At 48.0% G+C, this 22,236-nt stretch overlaps 1 protein-coding gene across 4 annotated transcripts in view; it reads left to right on the top strand.

Moving 5' to 3' along the window:
* spag17 (sperm associated antigen 17) overlaps positions 1-22,236 on the top strand; it is a 349,272-nt gene that overhangs the window by 66,281 nt on the left and 260,755 nt on the right. For all 4 annotated transcript variants that reach the window (XM_038801961.1, XM_038801962.1, XM_038801964.1 and 1 more), the window contains 3 exons: positions 1,227-1,287; positions 5,176-5,285; positions 6,913-7,050. In XM_038801961.1, coding sequence (XP_038657889.1) covers positions 1,227-1,287; positions 5,176-5,285; positions 6,913-7,050 — 309 coding nt within the window. The remainder of the gene's footprint in view (positions 1-1,226; positions 1,288-5,175; positions 5,286-6,912; positions 7,051-22,236) is intronic.

Genomic DNA, 22,236 nt, shown 5'->3' with positions numbered 1-22,236 from the left:
ATTTATGTGGTACGGTGGCATAGTGATTAGCACTGCTGCCTCACAACACCAGAGACCCCGGTTTGATTCTGACCTCGGATGACTGTCTGGAGTTTGTATATTCTTCCTGTGTCTGCGTGGGTTTCCTCAGGATGCTCCAGTTTCCTCCCACAGTCCAAGACACACAGGTTAGGTGGATTGGCTACCTTAAATTGCCCCTAGATAGGATTACGGGAATAAGGTGGGGGATTGGCCTAGATAGGATTTTCTTTCAAACTGGATAGGCAGAGGGGCCTCCTTCTGCACTGTAGGGATTCTATGACTAAGCTCCTAATGGCTGTGCTGGAACCCAAACTGAGCATGAATGAGCGGGCTTTTGCTGTGTATGTGCTGCTTGTTTGCACTATTGATGACACCTTGCATTGCTTTCCTGATGATCAAGAGTAGGCTGATTGGTGGTAATTGACTGGATTGAATTTGTCCTGTTCTTTGTGGACAGGACGTAGCTGAGCAATTTTAGTCAAATACATTCCTGCCTGTTTTAAAAACACTCAAAATATTTCAAACTAATAATTTTCAGCCGGTGGTTTAGTTTGTTCCTCTTTGAGTGATATATACATTTTCTATATGGCATGAATAGCCATCTTTTGAACTTGTCAGTAGCACACATTTTGTTAGCTCTTTAACAAATCTGAAAAGGAGGAGTGTGCAGGGATGTGGGGAGAGGGCGGGAGAATGGTAGTACATGAATTGCTCCTTTGGAGAGCCAGCTTCTGGAACTCAAATCTTTAATATTGTTTACATGGACATTGTTGGGGCCCACAGCCTTTGCAGTATCCAGTGCCTCCAGCTATTTCTTTTATTTCGTGTGCAGTAAATTAAAATGGCCAATGATTTGAATCTGTAATGCCGGGGACCTCAGGAGAAGGCCAAGGTGGGACATCCACTGGCACTTCTGGCTGAAGAATTTTGCTAGATTGTTGAAAACGAGAAAGAGAAAGGAAAATAATCTTGAAGGCGGAATAGAGAGAAACTGTGAGGAAATTAGTGTGCACTGAGTGATATTAGGTTCAAAACTAAGCAATGCGTGAAAACCTTGCAGAAATATAATGGTAAAACATGGACATTAAGAGTGGGAAATGCAAAGTGGCAGGTATATACTTTATCTATCTACTTGATTGCTGGATGTGAAATTCAGCTTTAATTAATTCAAGTTTTAAAGTTCTTTTTGGATCATTCTTTTACAGATATTTTCAGTTCCAAGTCCGATTGGGAGGAGAAAGTCTACCGCACCTGCTCGTGAAAAAGGTACCTGATCCATAAAGCTCTATATTTGAACTGTTTTAACTGCTTCAAGATTTGTCCAATTCCAGATTTTTCTGAATTGGTAATTTTGCCAATAATTGTGGTACATTAGTCCATTGGCATCCCATGAATTTATGTTGCAGTTTGTTGTAAAACAAATTTAACTGCATCTTAACAAGAATAGTGGGCGCGATTCTCCGCCCCCCACGACGGGTCGGAGAATAGCGGGAGGGCCTTCCCGACATTTTTCCCGCCCTCCCGCTATTCTCCCCCCCCCCCCGCCCAACTCCCGACACGAATCGCTGCCGCCATTTTTTTACGGCCGGCAGCGATTCACAGCTGATAGATGGGCCGAAGTCCCAGCCCTTTACGCTGTTTTTACGAACGGCAAATACACCTGGTCTGGCCGTTCGTAAAAACGGCGGGAACAACTCGCTTTTTATAACCATGGCAGCGATTGGCACGGCAGTACCACGGCCGTGCCAAGGGTGCCATGGGCCCGCGATCGGTGGGCACCGATTGCGGGCAGCGGGCCCGATGCCCGCGCACTATTTGTCCTTCCGCCGCCCCGCAGTATCCATTCGCGGGGCGGCTGAGGGGCATCCCGGCCCGCGCATGCGCGGGTTTCGCGCAAATACGCGATGACGCCATCCGCGCATGCGCGGGTTGGAGTCTTCCAATCCGCGCATGCGCGGCTGACGTCATATGACGCGTCAGCCGGCGCTAACTCCGGCAAGCGGGCTTAACGAAATTCGTTAAGCCCGTGATGCCGGAGCTTACGGCGTCGGGCTGCTAGCCCCGACCGGGGACCAGAATCGGTTCCCGGTCGGGAAGGGGCGCGCTGGCGTCAAACCCGCCCGGGTTTGACGCCAGCCTTACGATTTCTCCCGTTTTGGGAGAATCGCGCCCAATGTAACTCAGACACTGCACAGTCAGTGGCCAATAAAAGAATGTAGTTTTATGGAAGAGACCTTCAATTTTCTTCAAGTGGAACTTGAGTTTTAAAAAAAAGTATGCAAAATGTGGTGAAGCAGAATTGAAATTTTCAAGTTTATAGATTCACGTCATCATAAATGGCTACAGCACTGACAGAGAATGTCATGTCTTCCCCGACTCTCTACGAGGAAAATTCACCTAACACCACTACCCCACCTTTTTCCCTTTGGCCTGCACTTTTTTTCTCTTCAAATAGTGTTGATATTGGAAGTTTAACTAACTGTTCACTGAGTTTGTTTTTAAAAGACACTTTTAACTAATATTTATCAGTTGCTGCAATTTTAGAGAAAATAAAAGTTTAAAATATTGAGCCTTGCATGAACTGTATTTCATCCAGTTAGTTTTAAGCTCCATTAAGTAGTTTTCTTGGTTGAGATGTAAACTATTCGGGAAAAAAGGACAGTTAAATAAAAAAGAAAAAGGGCGGCATGTGGCTAAGTGGTTAGCACTGCAGCCTACGGTGCTGTGGACCCGGGTTTGAATCCTGGCCCTGAGTCACTGACCGTGTGGAGTTTGCACATTCTCCCCATGTCTGCGTGGGTTTCACCCCCACAACCCAAAAGATGTCCAAGTTAGGTGGATTGGCCACGTTAAATTGCCCCTTAATTGGAGAAAAAAATAATTGGGTACTCTAAATTTTTTTTAAAAGAAAAACTTTACACAGTGGCCAGTTATAGATTGAACTCTGAAAAATGCACACAAGTTGAAGAAAACTAACTCTCTGATGGTCAATGGATGTTTATTTTTAACTGAAACAACACAATCTCGTTGCTTGACCATCAAGTGTTTTGCTGAGAGATCTTTCTTTTCTATGTCTTTCAGTCATAGAATATTGTTATTTTGCATTCTCGATAGGAGCTGACCCTTTCGGATCTCAAACTTCATATAAGAGTAAAAGTCTGTTTCAGCATACTATCAATTCAATAATGCCAGTTCCAGGTTGCTTTGGACATTATTTTTAAGTTTCAATGGTGGAGACATGGGGCAGGATTCTCCCCTACCCGGCGGGGCGGGGGGTCCCGGCGTAGCGGAGTGGCGCCAACCACTCCGGCATCGGGCCTCCCCAGAGGTGCGGAATTCTCCCGCACCTTTAGGGGCCAAGCCTTCACATTGAGGGGCTATGCCCGTGCCGGAGCGGTTGGCACCACACCGACTGGCGCCCAAACCGGCTCCAGCGGCCTTTGACGCCCGCCGCCGGGGCTGGCCAAAAAGGCCTTCGCCGGTTCACGCATGCGCCAGTGGTGACGTCAGCGGCAGCTGGTGGATTCTTTTCCGCCTCCGCCATGGTGGAGGCCGTGGCGGCAGCGGAAGAAAAAGAGTGCCCCCACAGCACTGGCCCGCCCGCCGATCGGTGGGCCCTGATCGCGGGCCTGGCCACCGTGGGGGCACCCCCCGGGGTCCGATTGCCTCACGCCCCCCCAGGACCCCGGGGGCCTGCTCGCGCCGCCGATCCCGCCGCCACCAGAGGTGGTTCAAACCATGGCGGCGGGAGAGGCCTCCCACCGGGGGACTTCGGCCCATCGCGGGCCGGAGAATCGCCGCAGGGGGCTCGCCGATTGGCGGGTGGTGTTTCCCGCCCCCGCCAATTCCCGGGTGGCGGAGAATTTCTGCCACAGCGGGGGCGGGATTTTCGGCGGTCCCGGGCGATTCTCCGACCCTGCGGGGGGTCGGAGAATTTCGCCCATGAAATCTGGATTAAATGCTGGAAAATGACAATCATTAATTTCAAAGGGGAAAGTAGCTATTACAAATGCTTTCTCATAGCATTTGGCAATGATAGCAAAACTGTAGAAGATGTGGAATTCCCGAATTAATGGATTTGCCACTGAAGGTGGGTGGCTGATATCCATCTCCTCCGCCACTGTGATTGCAGTGCATAGGATAATAGCAGTAACGTTGTGTGAGCACCATCACTGATCATTGTATTAGTATGACATATTTTCCCTTGCAAGTCATTTTGTAGCTTCCTTGTGTGAGATTGCCATTTTCTGCCACTACCCAACAGGAGCTAAATTGAGACAACTCCAATTAATTTCATTTGTCATCTGATTGATTGATATTCATTGTCACATGTACCAAGTACAGATAAAAGTATTTTTCTGAGGCCAAGGGAACCTACACAGTATGTACATAGGAGACAAAAGAATCATCGACAGAGTACCTTGACAGTGGTGCATCAACAAATAGTGATTGGTTACAGTGCAGAACAAGGCCAAACAAGAGCAGCATTGGGCGTCATGAATAGTGTTCTTACACGGAACAGATCAGTCCAAGGGAGAGTCGTTGAGAAGTCTAGTAACTGTGGAGAAGAAACTGTTCCTATGTCTGGATGTGCGGGTCTTCAAACTTCTGTATCTTTTGCCTGATGGAAGGGTCTGGAAGAGGGCAAAGCCTGGGTTTGAGGGGTCTCTGCCAATGCTGTCTGCCTTTCTGAGGTAGTGGGAGGTGTATACAGAATCAATAGGAGGATGGCAAGCTTGTGTGATGCGTTGGGATGTGTTCATCACACTCTGCACATTTGAAAACTTGACCAGTTGATATTCAGTTTCTGTATCTCGATCATTAAGCAGGTTAGATTAGGATTGTTAAACATTCCAACATCTAATGATCACCAACTTCCAGCCTAATATCATTCTCCTAACTTGTACCTGCTGCTTTCTTTCCTTGTCCACTTTGTTATCAAAAACAGGTTTTACCACGAATTTCCACTGATTTCATTTGCATTAATAGCATTTAATGAGGCAATTCATGATTGGATTTTTAGAGATCCACATACATACTATCTACCATATGGCTGTGATTGCCAGTTGAGTTGTTTTTTTCATTAGCTAATGATATAACCATGTAGTCCATAAGAAAAGATTTAACCATTGTATTTTATTGTTTTATTTAAAGTATCCACTTCTGCTCCACCGCTGGATATGAGATATTATAATGATCTGATGAGCCTTGTGCCCTTGGAGAGTCTCTCTGTGCCTTTAATATTACACTGTATACTGGAGCAGGTTTGTATGTTTGTCATGTATAAAAGACTTGATGACGTGGTCTTCTATTAGCTTATCTTTTCACATTTTACACAATACTATTTAATTTATTTCTGTCTTGGTATTCAGTTCAATAGCCAGCCATCGGTAGCTTTATTGTAAACCAAGATTTATTAATTATCGAATACTAAATTGCAGTAAACAAATGCAATATTAAACTTCATTTTGATCTGGTTGTGAAGGAACAAGAGTAGAGGAAAGGATTTTTAAGGGAATGCTGGCTGTGATACTGAATTATGCCCCTATATTTCACATGTAAAATCATGTAGAAAAAAAAGTCCTGTTTTTGTTATTAATCAGTGTTTTGTTTGATATAGAGACAGTACTCTGTAACACTGCACCGAACAGTTAGTGTTACTGTGAGTTACAACTTAGCAGCAGAGCCAACTGGAGGCTCAGAAGCATTATTTATTTTTTAGAACTGGCATTAGCACTTTGGTTTTGCATTAATGCCAGTGATCTCTTCATCCCTGAGTTACTAACCAATCATATAGTTAAATCCCTTCAAAAGCAACGGTGATATGTGTGCCTTGATATGTAATTGTTTTTTACTATACCAATCAGAACAATGCTGACAGGAGTTTAGTAGCAAACCAGAATGGTACAGTGCTAAACATGAGCACTCAAAACCATGCTTATTTACCTTGGTCCCAACAGAAGCACTGTGAGTGTACCTACACCAAACAGAGTGAAACAATTCACCACCTTCTCAATGGCAATTTGGAATAAACATGAAAGAAGTTTTTTTTAAATCCCACAGTGCTATCCTTGCTTTTTAATGTTGAGAAGAAACATTTTGTTGACACCATACAATTGTAAAATCCCCACAATTTTATTTGTTCATGGAATGTGAGCATCGCTGGCTCCTTGATTGTCCATCTCTAATTGCCCTTGAATTGAGTGGCTTGCTAGGCCATTTCAGAGGGCATTTAAGAGTCGATCACATTGCTGTGGGTCTGGAGCCACATGTAGACCAGATCAGGTAAGGACAGCACATTTCCTTCCCTCAAGGACATTAATGAACCAGATGGTTTCTTGATCATCATTAGAGTTTTAATTCCAGATTGTTTTAATTGAATTCAAATTTCACCATCTACCATAGTGGGATTCAAACCAGAGCATTACCCTGTGTGTCTAGATTTCTCATCCAGTGACAATACCATAATATCAATACCTACTGCCTCTCCTGTGGAAATATCGCTTAGGCATATTTGCCAATCTGAGAAACTGATACTGAGTGATGCATAAGTCTGAGGCGGCAGCAGGATACTTAGGACTAATTTCTGAAGCTCCTTTGAAACACTGCCCTAACTCCATTCCCAGCTTCAGAAATTTCATAACCATTGCTTGACCAGGTTTTGAATTACTGACATCAAAACACTACGGCAACAGTATTTGATCTCTTTAAGTGCAACAGAAATGCCTCCTATTATTGCTCTCATTTGATAACGTAGCACCAATGTTCATTATAATTGTTTTTCTGATAGTTTACTTCGACTAATGTAGAAGAAGGTAGCAAAAACAGCTAATGCTCTGAGATGGGATTCAACCACTTCATATCATCAGCGATCTCTGTTCTTACATGCAGGTTGTTGCAACAGCAGAAAGTTTAACTCCTCCAAGTGAACTTATTCCTAAACCGCGGAAAGATGGACTGGAGCAGAGTCTGGCTGAGCATATGATATCCACTGTGCTCAGTCTTTCAATGCCTGAAGTTAAGAAACAGGTACTGACAGATCCCATTGTACTACAATGCATATGAAAGGAGTATCTTCATTGTAAACAATAATGTCAACTTAAGATGCATTTTCATGTGACAGTAACAAAAGGAATAATTAAAATTGGGCAGCACAGTAGCACAGTGGTTAGCACTGTTGCTTCACAGTGCCAGGGTCCCAAGTTCAATTCCCAGCTTGGGTCACTGTCTGTGCAAGTCTGCACAATCTCCCCGTGTCTGTGTGGGTTTCCTCCGGGTGCTCCTGTTTTCTCCCACAAGTCCCGAGAGACGTGCTATTCGGTAATTTGAACATTCTGAATTCTCCCTCAGTGTACCCGAACAGGCGCTGGAATGTGCTGACTAGGGGCTATTCACAGTAACTTCATTGCAGTGTTAATGTAAGCCTACTTGTGACAAAAAAGATCATTATAAAAATATATACTTTGGTTGGAATGGGAAATGGCGAGATGGTGGGGCCGTTTGAATTGGGTCATTAAAGGAATGACCCAAAATGGTAAGCCAGTACAATTAAGGTCAGATTATATTATAAGTTTTTGCTTGGTCTATTGAACATTAAATTAGGCTCATATATTTTTATTTTTTTTGCAGAACTCTTTCTTTCCAGTGGTAATTAATGGAATAGGGCATTCTTCTATTGTATATATTTTTAGAAAATTTTATATTTTTAGCAAAATTTTTTAAAAGGAGATTGATAGATGTGTACAATATTATGACAAAGTTTAGATAAGGTTGACAAAGAAAGGCTATTCCTATTAGCTAATGGTGCGAGGACTAGCGGATACAGATTTAAGGCTTAAGGCAAGAGATATATGGGGAATGTGAGGGAGAAGGTTTTTTTCATGCAGTGAATGGTAATGATATGGCACTTGCTGCTTATGAAGGTATTGGAAGCAGAGATGATTATTACTATCCATTCAAATAGAAATTGAATGGACATGAGGGAAATGAACTAGCCGGGCTACAGAGATAGAGTGGGGGAGTTAGATGGGTTTGATTGTTTGACAAAGAGCCACCATAGATTTGATGGACCAATGTGCCACCTTCTGCGCTGTACATACTCTGTGTCCCCATGGCTGCATGATGGGTTACAAAGCTTAAGTCCAAATTTGCTAATGACACAACGATAGGCAGCATTTTTAAGCAATGTAGATGCAAGCATAAGATTACACAGAAATATTGCTGGAACAACTGCATGGGTAAAACTGTGCCAAATGCATTTCGGTTAACACAAATGTGAGGTCATCCACTTTGGACCTAAAAAGGATAGAACAAAGAACTTTTGAAATAAGAAAAGCTAGAAACAGCGGAGGTCCAAGAGACTTGCAAGTCCAGATAGATGGATCATTAAAATATCAGGAATAGGCACAATAAATAATGAAAAGTCTAATGTAATGCAGACGTTTATATCTAGAGGAACAGAATACAAAGGGGGCAGGGGTGAATTCAGGCTATTCAAAGTCCTAGTTAGGCCACATCCGGAAAACTGTGAGCAGATCGGGGCCACAGAACTTATGAAGAATATAATGGACTTGTAACGAGCACAGTGTAGTTTTACCAGAATTATATCTGACCTCCAAGGGTTAAATTGCAAGGAGAGATTGCACAAACTAGGATTGTATTCTTGAAATTTAAAAAGACAAGGAGTGATTTGATTGACATTTGTAAGATATTAGAGGGAATAGATAGGATAGGTAGCCCGAGATTAGGTGAGATTCTCTGGCCTCCCCGAGGCATGTTTCTGATGGCCTGCCATTGGGCGGTGGCGGGATATTCTGCTCCAACCACTGTCAATAGAATTTCTCATTGAATCTACCCCATGCTGCCAAGAAACCCACGGTGGGCGTGTGCCATCAGCAGGGCCGGAAGATCCCACTGGCGTGAACATCCGGACGCTCTCACCCAATTTTTCTGCTGGTTGGGAAATCTAGGGCTAAGAGCCTAGGTCTCAAGGTCTCGGCATTTCAGGAATGAAATTTCACACAAAGGCTGGTAAAAGTTTGGCATTCTCTTCCACAGTTAGTACTTGATCTTACATCAATTGCACATTTAAATCTGAGACGAATAGATTTTCGTTATCTAAAGGCTTGAAGTATTTGGGGTGAAGACGGATGTATGGAGATAGGCCATAGGTCAGCAGTGATTCCTTTGAATGGTGATTCATATACCCCAATGTTTCTATGAATTGGCATATCTTAGTGTATATGATGCTGAATTCCTAATTCTACAGGAACAACATTTTAAAAGATTCTCAGACAGTGTTTTGTATTCTCTGCATTATCACTGGTAGTTTATTTCTATTTTTAGCAATTTTTCTTCAATTCAACACACCCTTTGATATGCAGCTTGTGCAGAAAGTTTCTGCTACCAGCTTCAGGGAATGGGCAACATGGATATTCCATTGGGCTCTACAGATGTGCAGGCCACAAAGAACAGCCATCTCTCAAAATACTTTTTGAGTTAAAAGGTGTTGGTATGGTAAACTTCTATAAACTGATGTCTTTGTGGCAACTCACAAGAAAACAAGAATTCATTTACATTGTATCTTATTGCTGCATATTGAAAGAGTGTTATCCTTTAACAATAATGATACCAATCAATCCAGTCGAAACGGTAGATAAAAAGAACTGTGGTTTTAATCAGCTAGAATGTGCCCACCAGTAGCTCCTCCCACACTGAGCGGCTGTCCCGGATTGATGGGTTATATACCTTCTCAGAGGGACGGAGCCACAGGTGGAGCCAACAACAACATCAACACAACAACACTAACAGCCATACGTGGCTCACCACATTCACCCCCTGTTTAAAAAAACAGTCCGGCGGGGGTAAAGTGGACTCACAGGTTCAGTCTCACAGGAGGGTATATTATCAGCTGTGAACGTCGCAGTGTAGGCGCTGGCATTGAGACCTTCGACTCCGGGAGCACGTCGTCCCCACAACAGTGTCCCGGACAGGGTGATGGCGCACGGGCAGTGCAAATGGACCCAGGATGAGTTGATGGGTAGATGGGGAGGTAGAAGGAAGTGGTGAGGTGATGGTGGGTGCAGCGGTACCAGTTGATGGGGTACCCGCAGGGGCCAGGTCCCTGAGGGAGACTGTGTCCTGCCGCCCATCGAGGTGTGTCACGTATGCGTACTGAGGGTTTGCATGGAGGAGGTGAACCCTCTCGACCAAAGGGTCAGCCTTATGGCTCCTCACGTGCTTCTGGAGGTGTACCAGCCCAGGAGTCGTGAGCCAGGTAGGAAGCGAGACCCCGGAGAGCGACGTCCTGGGAAAGACAAATAGACGGTTGTGAGGGGTCTCGTTAGTGGCAGTACACAACAGTGACCGGATGGAGTGAAGCACGTCAGGGAGGACCTCCTGCCAGCGGGCGACTGGGAGACTTCTAGACCGTAGGGCCAGAAGAACTGCCTTCCAGACCGTAGCATTCTCCCTGTCCACCTGCCCATTTTCCCAGGGGTTGTAGCTGGTAGTCCTGCTCGAGGCGATGCCCTTATTGAGCAGGTAACAAAATCCATACTGAGGCGTTCAAAAGGGCGGGAGGCCTTCACCACATGGGCCTTGCCTGGCCGATAAAAGTGCGGCTTGCACTCCGCACAGACTTGGCAGTCCCTGGTCATGGCCTTGACCTCCTCTGTGGAGTAGGGCAGGTTGTGGGCCTTGCCAAAGTGGAGAAGCCGGTGGACCCCCGGGTGACAGAGGTCGTTGCGGATAGCCCATAACCGGTCAGCCTGCGCGGTGGCGCAGGTGCCACGGGACAGGGCATCTGGGGCTCATTGAGCTTCCCAGGACAATACAAGATGTCGTAGTTATAGGTGGAGAGCTCGATCCTCCACCGCAAAATCTTGTTGTTCTTAATTTTGCCCTGCTGCGAGTTGAACATGAAAGCAACTGACCGTTGGTCTGTGAGGAGAGTGAATCTCCTGCCGGCCAGGTAATGCCTCCAGTGCCGCACAATGGCTTGCGCCTCCTTTTTAACAGAGGAATGTCGAATTTCAGAGCCCTAGAGGGTACGGGAAAAAAAGGCGACAGGCCTCCCTGCCTGGTTAAGAATGGTGGCCAGGGCAAAGTCAGACGCATCGCTTTCCACCTGGAACGGGCTGGATTTGTCCACGGCATGCATCGTGGCCTTGGCAATTTCGGATCTGATGCGGTTGAAGGCCAGGCGGGACTCAGCCGTCAGGGAAAAAGTGGTGGACTTAATGAGTGGGCAGGCTTTGTCCGCGTAGTTGGGGACCCACTGGGCATAGAAGGAGAAGAACCCCAAGCACCTTTTCACTTGGGGCAGTGGGGAAGGGGGAATTGCAGGAGGGGGAGCATGCATTTGGGGTCAGGCCCTAGGACTCCATTTTCCACGACATAGCCGAAGATGGCTAGCTGGGTTGTGCGTGATGCACCATCAATTGGACACAAGGCGAAGATGCGATCCAAACAAAAAGCTTTAATACACAAGATGTGTGCCCAGCAGCAGACGTACAGAAGAATGGCCGACTGCCAGGGAACACGGGTTCTTATATCCTGCCCTGTAGGCAGAGCTACCTACCACTCAGCCATTCGGCTGACAGGCACATGACTTACCTGAGCCAATGGGCAGCGAGTCCTCTGCACCAATGGCAGCTCACCTCTGAAGGTACTGTAATACCTCTAGGTGGGGGGTGGGGGGGAAACGGGCATGGGGGGGGTGTCCCGTGAGTACTTGAGGCTGGTAGTATGACTAGAGATGTTTACACCATGCCGTTGCATCGATGGCTGCCCACTGACCCGTAACTACTATTCAAGAGGAGAACAGAACAAACAGATGTCCTGTTTGACCTGCGTAGTGGTGCTGGTGACGTCGGAGCAGTGGTCGTCCGTGACTCCGGGAGCGATGATCTTGTTTCTGTGTCCGTATCCCTAGTTGGAGCTAGCGGAGGCCAGGCCGGGGGCGGGGGTCCCTGTACGCTGAGCTGTGGGTGCGTCGTTGCTGGGGGCAATGGGTGTCGCGGGGGGGTGGCTGGTGCTGGGGGGTTTGGCCGAGATCCGGCGGGTGCCAGGTCCCGGAGGGAGACCGTGTCCTGTCGGCCGTCGGGATACTCCACATACGCATACTGAGGGTTCGCGTGGAGTAGCTGGACTCTGTTGACCAACGGGTCCGACTTGTGCACCCGCACGTGTTTCCGGAGCAGAATGGGCCCGGGGGTAGCCAGCCAGGTCGGGAGAGGGGTCCCTGAGGAAGACTTCCTGGGAAAAACAAGAAGACGTTCGTGAGGCGTTTGGTTAGTGGTGGTACAGAGAAGTGACCGGATGGAGTGGAGGGAGTCTGGGAGGACCTCTTCCCAGTGGGAGACTGGGAGATCTCTGGACCGTTGGGCCAGCAGGACGGTCTTCCAGACCGTACCGTTTTCCCTCCCGACCTGCCCGTTACCTCGGGGGTTATAACTGGTCGTCCTGCTGGAGGCAATGCCCCTGCTGAGCAGGAATTGAAGCAGTTCGTCCCTCATAAAGGAGGATCCACGATCGCTATGAATGTATGCGGGGTAACCGAAAGGGAGAAGATTGTATGCAGGGCTTTGATGATGGTAGTTGTGGTCATGTCGGGGCAAGGGAAGCGGGAGTACTCGTCAATCACGTTGAGGAAGTACGTGTTGCGGTTGTTGGAGGGGAGGGGACCCTTGAAGTCCATGCTGTGACGTTCAAAGGGGCGGGAAGCCTTTATCAGGTGCGCTCGTTCAGGGCGGTAGAAGTGCGGCTTGCACTCCGTGCAGATGTGGCAGTCCCTAGTGACTGTCCTGACCTCCTCGATGGAATAGGGCAGGTTGTGGGTCTTTATGAAATGGAAAAAGCGGGTGGCAGAGGTCCGCGCGGAGGGTTCGGAGGCGGTCCACTTGTGCGTTGGCACAGGTGCCGCGGGACAGGGCATCGGGAGGCTTGTTTAGCTTCCCAGGACGATACAAGATTATGTAGTTGTACGTGGACAACTCAATCCTCCACCGCAAGATTTTATCGTTCTTTATCTTGCCCCTCTGTGCATTATCGAACATGAAAGCTACTGACTGTTGGATTGTGAGGAGGGTAAACCTCCTGCCGGCCAGATAGTGCCTCCAATGTCGCACAGCTTCAACTATGGCCTGTGCTTCCTTCTCGACCGAGGAATGTCAGATTTCGGAAGCGTGGAGCGTCCGGGGGAAGAAGCCACGGGTCTGCCCACTTGGTTGAGGGTGCCCGCCAGAGCAACATCAGATGCGTCGCTCTCGACCTGAAAGGGGAGGGACTCGTCGATAGCGCGCATCATGGCCTTTGCAATGTCTGCTTTGATGTGGCTAAAGGTGTGGCGGGCCTCCATCGACAGGGGGAACGTGGTGGACTGGATGAGGGGACGGGCTTTGTCTGCGTAATTGGGGACCCATTGTGCGTAATACGAAAAGAAGCCCAAACAGCGCTTGAGGGCTTTGGGGATGTGGGGGAGGGGGAGCTCCATCAGGGGGCGCATGCGTTCGGGGTCGGGGCCTATCACTCCGTTACGCACTACGTAGCCAAGGATGGCTAGACGGTCGGTGCTAAACACGCACTTATCCTTATTATAGGTCAGGTTAAGGAGTTTTGCGGTACGGAGGAATTTGTGGAAGTTGGCGCCGTGGTCCTGCTGGTCATGGCCGCAGATGGTGACATTGTCGAGATAGGGGAAGGTTGCCCGTAAACCGTGTTGGTCGACCATTCGGTCCATTTCCCTTTGGAAGACCGAGACCCCATTCGTGACACCGAAAGGAACCCTTAAAAAGTGGTAGAGTCGCCCATCCGCTTCGAACGCAGTGTACTTTCGGTCACTCGTGCAGATGAGGAGCTGGTGGTAGGCGGACTTAAGGTCCACTGTGGAAAAAACCTTGTACTGCGTGATCCTGTTAACCAGGTCGGAGATACGTGGGAGAGGATACGCGTCCAGCTGCGTAAATCGGTTGATGGTCTGATTGTAATCTATGACCATTCGATTTTTCTCCCCAGTCTTGACCACCAACACTTGTGCTTGCCAGGGGCTGTTGCTAGCCTCGATAACTCCCTCCTTCAGGCGCCTTTGGACTTCGGACCTGATGAAGGTCCGGTCCTGGACACTGTACCGTCTGCTCCTGGTGGTGACGGGTTTGCAATCGGGATGAGGTTTGCAAACAAGGATGGGGGATCGACCTTGAGGGACGCGAGGCTGCAGACAGTAAGGGGGGGCATAGGGCCGCCGAATTTGAAAGTTAAGCTCTGGAGGTTGCACTGGAAATCTAACCCCAGGAGTGCTGCTGCGCAGAGGTGGGGAAGGACGAAGAGTTTATAATTTTTAAACACCCTCCCCTGGACCGTGAGGTCCGCTATGCAGCACCCTGTGATCTGGACCGACTGTGAACCGGAGGCCAGAGCGATTCTTTGTTTAACCGGATGAACGGGAAGTGCGCAGCGTCTTACCGTAGCAGGGTGGATGAAACTTTCCGTGCTCCCGGAGTCCAACAGGCAGCTTGTCTCGTGACCTTTGAGGAAAATCTTCGTGGTCGCCGTGGAAAGCATGCGGGGCCGTGACTGATCCAATGTTACTGAGGCGAGTCGTGGTAGGAACTCCGAGTCGTCATCCGGCAGCGAGTGGTCACTTGCAGGGTCCTCGGCGCCGATCCATGATGGCGCCGCCCGTCGGCCACACATGGTGGGGGGTGATCAAAATGGCGGCACCGTGGTATCGCACGTGGAGTCGGGGGCCCAGAATGGCGGCGCCCGGGGATCGCACGTGGCGTCGGGGGCCCAAAATGGCAGCACCCGGTGATCACTTGTGGCGGTGGGGGTTGGAGGCAGCGAGGTCTGCGCAGGGCGCATGAGGAGCACGGTGGGGAGACCCGCAGTCGCTGCTCGGGACTGCAGCGACCGCCTTGGACTGGCAAACAGTCGCGTAATGGCCCTTTTTTGCCACAGCCTTTACAGGTTGTGGCACGGGCCGGGCAGCGCTGGCGGGGCCGCAAAAGTAGCAGCGGGGCCCCGTGGGTTTATTGGGACGCCCTGCGGTGCAGGCCTGGGGGGGTCAGAGTCTGTGGAGGTGAGGGGGGTCGCGTTCCATGCCGCTGAGGGGGCCGCCGCGCGCTTGGGAGCGTACGCACGGGCGGTGCGGTTGGCGATATCGAGAGAGGAGGAGAGGGCCCGTGCCTCAGCAAGGCTTAAAGTTTCCTTCTCCAAGATTCTCTGGCGGATCTGGGTAGATTGAATACCCGCCACAAAAGCGTCTTGAATTAAAAGTTTGGTGTGCTCGGCCGCAGAAACTTGTGGGCAGGCACAGTTCCTCCCCAGAACAAGGAGGGTCTGGTAGAATTCATCTAAGGACTCACCAGGGAATTGCTGTCTCGTGGCCAGCAAGTGCCGTGCGTAGACTTGGTTCACCGGCCGGATTAAATGTCCTTTTAGTAAGTCCATAGCCGCGTCATAGTCTGGTTCGTCCTCTATGAGCGGGTACACGGCGGTGCCCACGCACAAGTGGAGGATATGAAGTTTTTGTTCCCTCGACGGGCGGTTTTCGGCTGTGCTTAAATAGCTGTTAAAACACGCCAGCCAGTGTTTAATTGCAGCTGTTGCATTTGCTGCGTGTGGGCTGAGTCGAAGGCACTCCGGCTTGATACCAAGGTCTATCTTTTTAAAACTTGTGTATGAAATTGATGGACCATCAATTGAACACAAGGCGAAGATGTGCTCCAAACAAAAGGCTTTAATACACAAGATGTGTGCCCGGCAGCAGACGTACAGAAGAATGGCCGACTGCCGGGGAACACCGGTTCTTATATCCCGCCCTGTGGGCGAAGCTACCTACCTCTCAGCCAATCGGATGAGAGGCACATGACTTACCTGGGCCAATGGGCAGCGAGTCCTCTGCATCAGTGGCCGCTCACCTCTGAAGGTACTGTAATATCCCTAGTCATACTACCACAGTGCGGAAAATGCATTTCTCCTTATTATATGGCAAATTAAGGAGTCGGGCGGAATTCTTGAAAGTTGGTCCTGCAGGTCATGGCCGCAGATGGTAACATTATTCAAGTACGGAAACGTGGCCTGCAGCCCATACTGGTCCACCATTCGGTACATCATTCGTTGGAAGACCGAAACCCCGTTGGTGACACCGAAGGGGACCCTGAGGAAATGGAAGAGGCAGCCATCTGCCACAAAGGCAGTGTATTGGCGGTCCTCCCGCCAGATAGGGAGCTGATGGTACGCGGACCTCAAGTCCACCGTAGAGAAGACTCGATACTGCGCAATCTGATTGACCATGTCAGATATGCGCGGGAGGGGGTACGCATCGAGCTGCGTGTACTGGTTGATCATCTGTCTGTAGTCGATGACCATCCGGTGTTTCTCCCCGGTTCTGACGAGCACAACTTGTGCTCTTCAGGGGCTATTACTGGCCTCAATGATCCCTACCCTCAGGAGTTGCTGGACCTCTGACCTGATGAAGGCCTTGTCATGAGCACTGTACTATCTGCTCCGGGTGGCGACGGGCTTACAGTCTGGGGTGAGATTCGCGAAGAGCGAGGGAGGGGCGACCTTCAGGGTCGCGAAGCTACAGACGGTGAGAGGGGGCAGGGGTCCCCCGAACTTCAGGGTTAGACTACGGAGGTTGCACTGAAAGTCTAAACCCAGTAGGAGAGGGGCGCAGATATGGGGGAGGACGTAGAGTTTGAAATTGAGGTATTTGACGCCCTGTATTGCCAGGGTGGTGGTGCAGTAGTGTGATCCAGAAGCTGGGGATATGACTTGTGAGACGGGGAGGACCCGGAGGGAACAGCGCCTTACCATGTCCAGGTGGACAAAGCTATCCGTGCTGCCGGAGTCGAAGAGGCAGGATGTCTCCTGCCTGTTGTGGCTGATGGCCATCATCGAGCTTTGAAGATGGCAAGTCCGGGACTGGTCAAGTTGAATGGAGCTGAGTTGATGGCGATGAGTGTCGTGTTGGTCGCAAAATGGCGGAGTCAACAAAGTCGAAAAAAATGGCGGCCCCCATGGATCGCACGCACCGTTCTGCGTCGATGACATCAGACAAGATGGTGGCCCCCATGGATCGCACGCGGCGAGTGACGCGTCAGCAGAGGGCGCTCCGGGCAGGCACGATGCCATGCTGCGGGGTCTGTGAATCTCAGATCGGGCTTGACAGGCATTTGGTTTTTGATTTTGATTTTGAGACTTAGCTAGCCATACTTTAGCGTAGTGCTCCTTCGTACCACACTCGTTACACGTGGAGTTGCAAGCTGGGCAACGCTGTCTGGGGTGCTGGCCCTGACTGCAGAAGTAACAGCATGGTCCTCCGGAGCTGGACGGCTGCTGCGTGGCGCAGGAATGAGGCACGCCGGGGTCGGTAATGGCTGCGCCTCCGACGCCCCCGAGGATGCCACGTGGTCGGATGGGAAGGCATTCAGGCTCTGGAAGGCCAATTCCAGCAAGGTAGCTAGCTTCACAGTCTCCTCAAGGTCGAGGGCCCCTTTTCTAGAAGCTGCTGCTGGATGTAGCTGGACTCGGATACCTGCCACATAGGTGTCCCGGACCATCAGCTCCACGTGCTCGACTGCTGTGACAGTCCTGCAGTTACATCTGCGGACGTGTACTCTCAGTTCACGCAGATATTCAGCCAGTGACTCACCCTGGCGCTGACGCCGCGTGGTCAGGAGGTGTCGAGCGAGTACCTTATTCACCGGCCTCACGAACTGTCGTTTGAGCAGCCCCACTGCCTCCATGTATGAGGCCACATCTCTGATGAGCTGGAAAATCCTGTGGCTCACCAGGGCATTGAAGAGACGCTGTTTAATTTCCGGGGAGGCCTCGGCGGCGAAGAAGCTGAGGTAAGACTCAAAGCAATTGAGCCAATGCTCAAATATTGCCGTAGCCTCCGGCGCCTGCGGGTCAAGATAGAGGCGGTGTGGTTTCAAAACGGCTTCCATCGTAAAAAAATCTAGCTGATTAAATTGATACCAATCAATCCAGTTTAAACGGTAGATAACAAGAACTGTGGTTTTAATCAGCTAGAATGTGCCCACCAGTAGCTCCTCCCACACTGAGAGGCTGTCCCGGATCGATGGGTTATATACCTTCTCAGAGGGGTAGAGCCACAGGCAGAGCCAACAACAACATCAACACAACAACAATAACAGTGAGTAAATACAATGATATATACAACAGCCATACGTGGCTCACCACAAATAAATCATGTGTGGAGCAAGGAAGCACCTAGGACAAAGTGGATGCAATTGGTGCCCCCTTGTACCTTCAGAAATCCTGCCTGTCTAAAATAACAGTGCGCTGTTACGCTGTTACTAATTGTTATGGTGAAAAAAATGAAATTACTTGTACAAGCATTCATGTATCCACCAACAGTGCATAACTGACCAGTGAATCTAGTGATATCTCCACTGGCAATGTGGAGAGGCCCAATAGCATGCTAGTTCATGGCAGTTAGAACCCCAACAGCTATTAAAACGTGTTGCCAAAGTAATGGAGATGGCTGACTGGTTCACTTGCATGAAAAACAGATTTGCCTCTTTAAAAAAAACCTTGCACGGTCTCTGCCAATTTGGGTTTGTTTTTTCCAGCCGATAACGATGGGCAAACAACATGTGCCTGCTGTCCTGCCTGATCAACCTGACATCCCTCCATTGCTGCTCACTTTTTTCCAAAAAATGGTTAATGGGGATTTTCTAATGGGAGATTCAATGTGTCCTATGTGAAATTGTCAGAGGAAAAAGTGGTATCCTAAGGGTGATTGGTGAAGACTGATGTCAAAGTAACAGCAACAAAAGATAAGTCCTAATATATCAGAAATAAAATGTATACAAGTGTCCAAATTGTTGCTGGGATTTTTGCCTTCTGCGTCAATGTAGGAGCCCTGGGTGCCAAGAAGATAAGGCAATGTAAATATGACATGATGGAAAATGGGGTTTATGATGATTTTAATTCCTCCTTTGCAGCCAATTGTTCAAGATTAGGTGGGTACTTGGTACAGTCACTGGAAAGCGAGAGAAGAAAATTAGTGGACAGGGATCCAGTGTAACATACTTTACTTAATTTTCTGTTTGACATCCGGGAATCAGATAAATCCAATTGTGATATGTAGTCTACAATATCTCATGGTTCCTTGCACATATTGACTGATGACTTTTCAGGAAATTGTCTTTTGAAATCAATCCTTAGTTGTATCTTGGGCCCAAAGACAGCCAATTAGGACGTCAGCTTCAGTAAAGTCACAGAACTGATCCCTATACCGGGTTTGTGGGGGTTTGTGTCCCAATTGCATCCCAAAGCACCAGATAAAATTAAGCCTTTTTTCTTACAGTAATACTGACATTATCATGCAAATATAGGAATAGCGATTTGGTTTTATTTATTAAGGAAAAATAGACTCTTTTGCTTTGTTTTGTTGCCTTGGCAACATTTGTTCAAACCAATTAGTAAGCGAGGAACTTGACCAGCTTACGACTTTTCAAAGACAATTTGAAACAACATTGAACATAAGGAGATTCTTTAGCACTTGCAGGAAATGACATCAGGGCAGGATCCCAACGTGATCCTGCATGCATTCTTCTGGCTTTCCTAGGGTCAGTTGGGAATGCAATGGGAGCATTGATAATTAAGGTGGAAAATCTATTGAACTACTTAAGAACAATTAGAAGCAATTTTGTGCAGAGAATCTCATTCCTGACAGTGCAGGAGTACCACACTGTGTCTGCAATCCAGCAGCCTGAAGAAGGTGAGCGCACAGCAGGAAGGATTTCTTAATAAAATCAACAAACTGAGAAGGCTTTGATCAGTCACACTAAAGAACTCCGAGGATGGCCAGGTGAGAGGCTGTTGTACAAAGTATTCCTCCTGTCAGATCACGCTAACACGGCTTGACAGTAGATTACCAACTGCTTGGAGAGCATCTCATCTGTCCAGCACTTTACACATACATTCTGCTGCATATCTCCCCTACCAGCCCAGCCTTCAGAGTAGCATGACATGTTGTTCCACCATCCACTCTGCTAAGGATCAAGTGCTGGCAGCAGCAGCCTTTTCCTCAGCCACTTGCCTCTCAACAAAGCAGAGGCGATGACCACTGCGATCCAATAGAAAGGCAATGAAATTCTCATTGCAGGGTCCACAGGTAGAGAACTAGCCTTCTCAACATGAACACCGTCAGGAAGCAGAGGTAGTTTTAAGTAATCCATAGTTGTATTGTTGGATATTAGAAATATGGTATAGATTTAAGTGAGTTTAGAGGGCAGCGTGGTGGTGCAGTGGTTAGCACTGCTGCCTCACGGCACCCCGGTCCCAGGTTCGATCCCGGCTCTGGGTCATTGTCCGTGTGGAGTTTGCACATTCTCCCCATGTTTGTGAGGGTTTCACTCCCACAACCCAAAGATGTGCAGGGTAGGTGGATTGGACATGCTAAATTGCCCCTTAATTGGAAAAAATGAATTGGGTACTCAAAATTATTTTTTTTTTAAAGTGAGTTTAAATTAGTGTTTCTCTGTAAGAAAGGGTGAAATTCTAGTTAGATTCATATTCATGAAAAGTTATCAAGTGCTTGAAGAAAAACTGAGCTGTGGCTCAGGGGCCACGTTTACGTCAGAAAGACCTTTTAAGTTTAGTTTTAGATGGCGATTGGGGTTCAGCAGCTAGAGAGGAAACAGCTCTCACAATTCTGCCATAAATAGAAACAGAAAAGCAGAACGATGGAGTAATGAGAAGAAAGCAAATCCCAGAAACTAAAGAACAGATAGTTCTAGAAATCAGGGAATAAAAAACATTGTTCCAGGAAAATTGAACTCAGAGGGACTAAAGGAACTGCAAGTTGAACAAGGCACTGTTTATTGAAGTTAAAAACACCATTGAAAAATATAGACCTGGTGAAGTTGGCTAACAAGAAACCAAAGATCTGCAGCAATTCTATGGTTGGTGACTGTAGTACACTCTGTGTAGCAGTCACGCTCTATTGGCATGGTTGAATACTTGAAAAATAGTGTGGAAGCTTGAATGGATGTGGCAATTCAAGGTAGAGGATAACTGAAAGGAAAGTTGGAAATCCTGGAAGTGAATCTTTGCTGAAAACAGCTCGAGAAAATGTTGTTTGGAAGAAGATTCTAAGAAGTGTCCTTCTGAGAGTGGAAGCCAGAGGTTCTGGTTGGCTCACAGTGTGATAATCATCAGGGCAGATTTTAGGAGAAATCCACAGACATTCAATTGGATGGTATCTGCCACTTGACCTCAGAGTGGGATGTGACTGATCTCAGTTAGCCTGTTGGCTTACAGGAACTGTGTATTTACTGAGAACATTATGGCATAATATATATTTTGTAACCTGTGTTATCCTTAACTGCTGCATATATTTGTGAAGAATAATGTGAGTGAAGGAGTATTGTATTATACTCAAACTGTTAATGTTTAATAAATGTGTTCTGAGGCAACACAATGATGCTGTGGTTAGCACTGCTGCCTCATGGCGCCAAGGACCCAATTTCGATCCTGGTCCAGGTCACTGTCCATGTGGCGTTTGCACATTCTTCCCATGTCTGCGTGGGTCTCACTCCCACAACCCAAAGATATGCAGGGTAGGTGGATTGGACACGCTAAATTGCCCCTTAATTGGGAAAAAAAGAATTGGGTACTTTAAATTTTATTTTTAATTAAATATTTTTTAAATAAAAAAAAAATAATAAATGTGTCCTTTTGTGTTGTTAAAAGCTAATTGGCAGCCCTGTGACTCTGGTCATGTACGTTTTCTAAAAACAAGTATAAATTACGGTCTTTTGAGCCAAGTTTTCATTCTGGGAGTTTCCCATCCAGTAGTAACATCAACTGGGAGCATCATCTCTTGAAGGAAACACATATCAGCTGATAACTTCCTCAGCCACTTCTATCCATGTCTCCTTATTTGGCCAAGCTGCTGTCTTCCTTCTGTCCTTGTGAAAGTTCACCTGGCTGCTGGACCTTCAAGTGACAGTGAGAGACAGGGTTGGGGCAGCCTTCCTCTCCATTCCTGACGTAGTCTGAAAAATCCAATTCCTTCTGAACTTTTCTGAAAAATGCCACTCCCTCTGATACAATGCCATCCTATCCACCCTCCCTAATTGGTTCCGAGGCCTGGAGGTGAGCTCTTAATTTATTTTCTCTGCAAAAGGGCAACCAGGAAATCAGTGCAGCCACCTAAAATAGCCACCTGCA

Source organism: Scyliorhinus canicula, chromosome 7, assembly GCF_902713615.1.
Source record: "Scyliorhinus canicula chromosome 7, sScyCan1.1, whole genome shotgun sequence".
NCBI lineage: Eukaryota > Metazoa > Chordata > Chondrichthyes > Carcharhiniformes > Scyliorhinidae > Scyliorhinus > Scyliorhinus canicula.
Note: the sequence above shows the minus strand (reverse complement) of the source record. Positions and strands in the feature narration are given on the sequence as shown.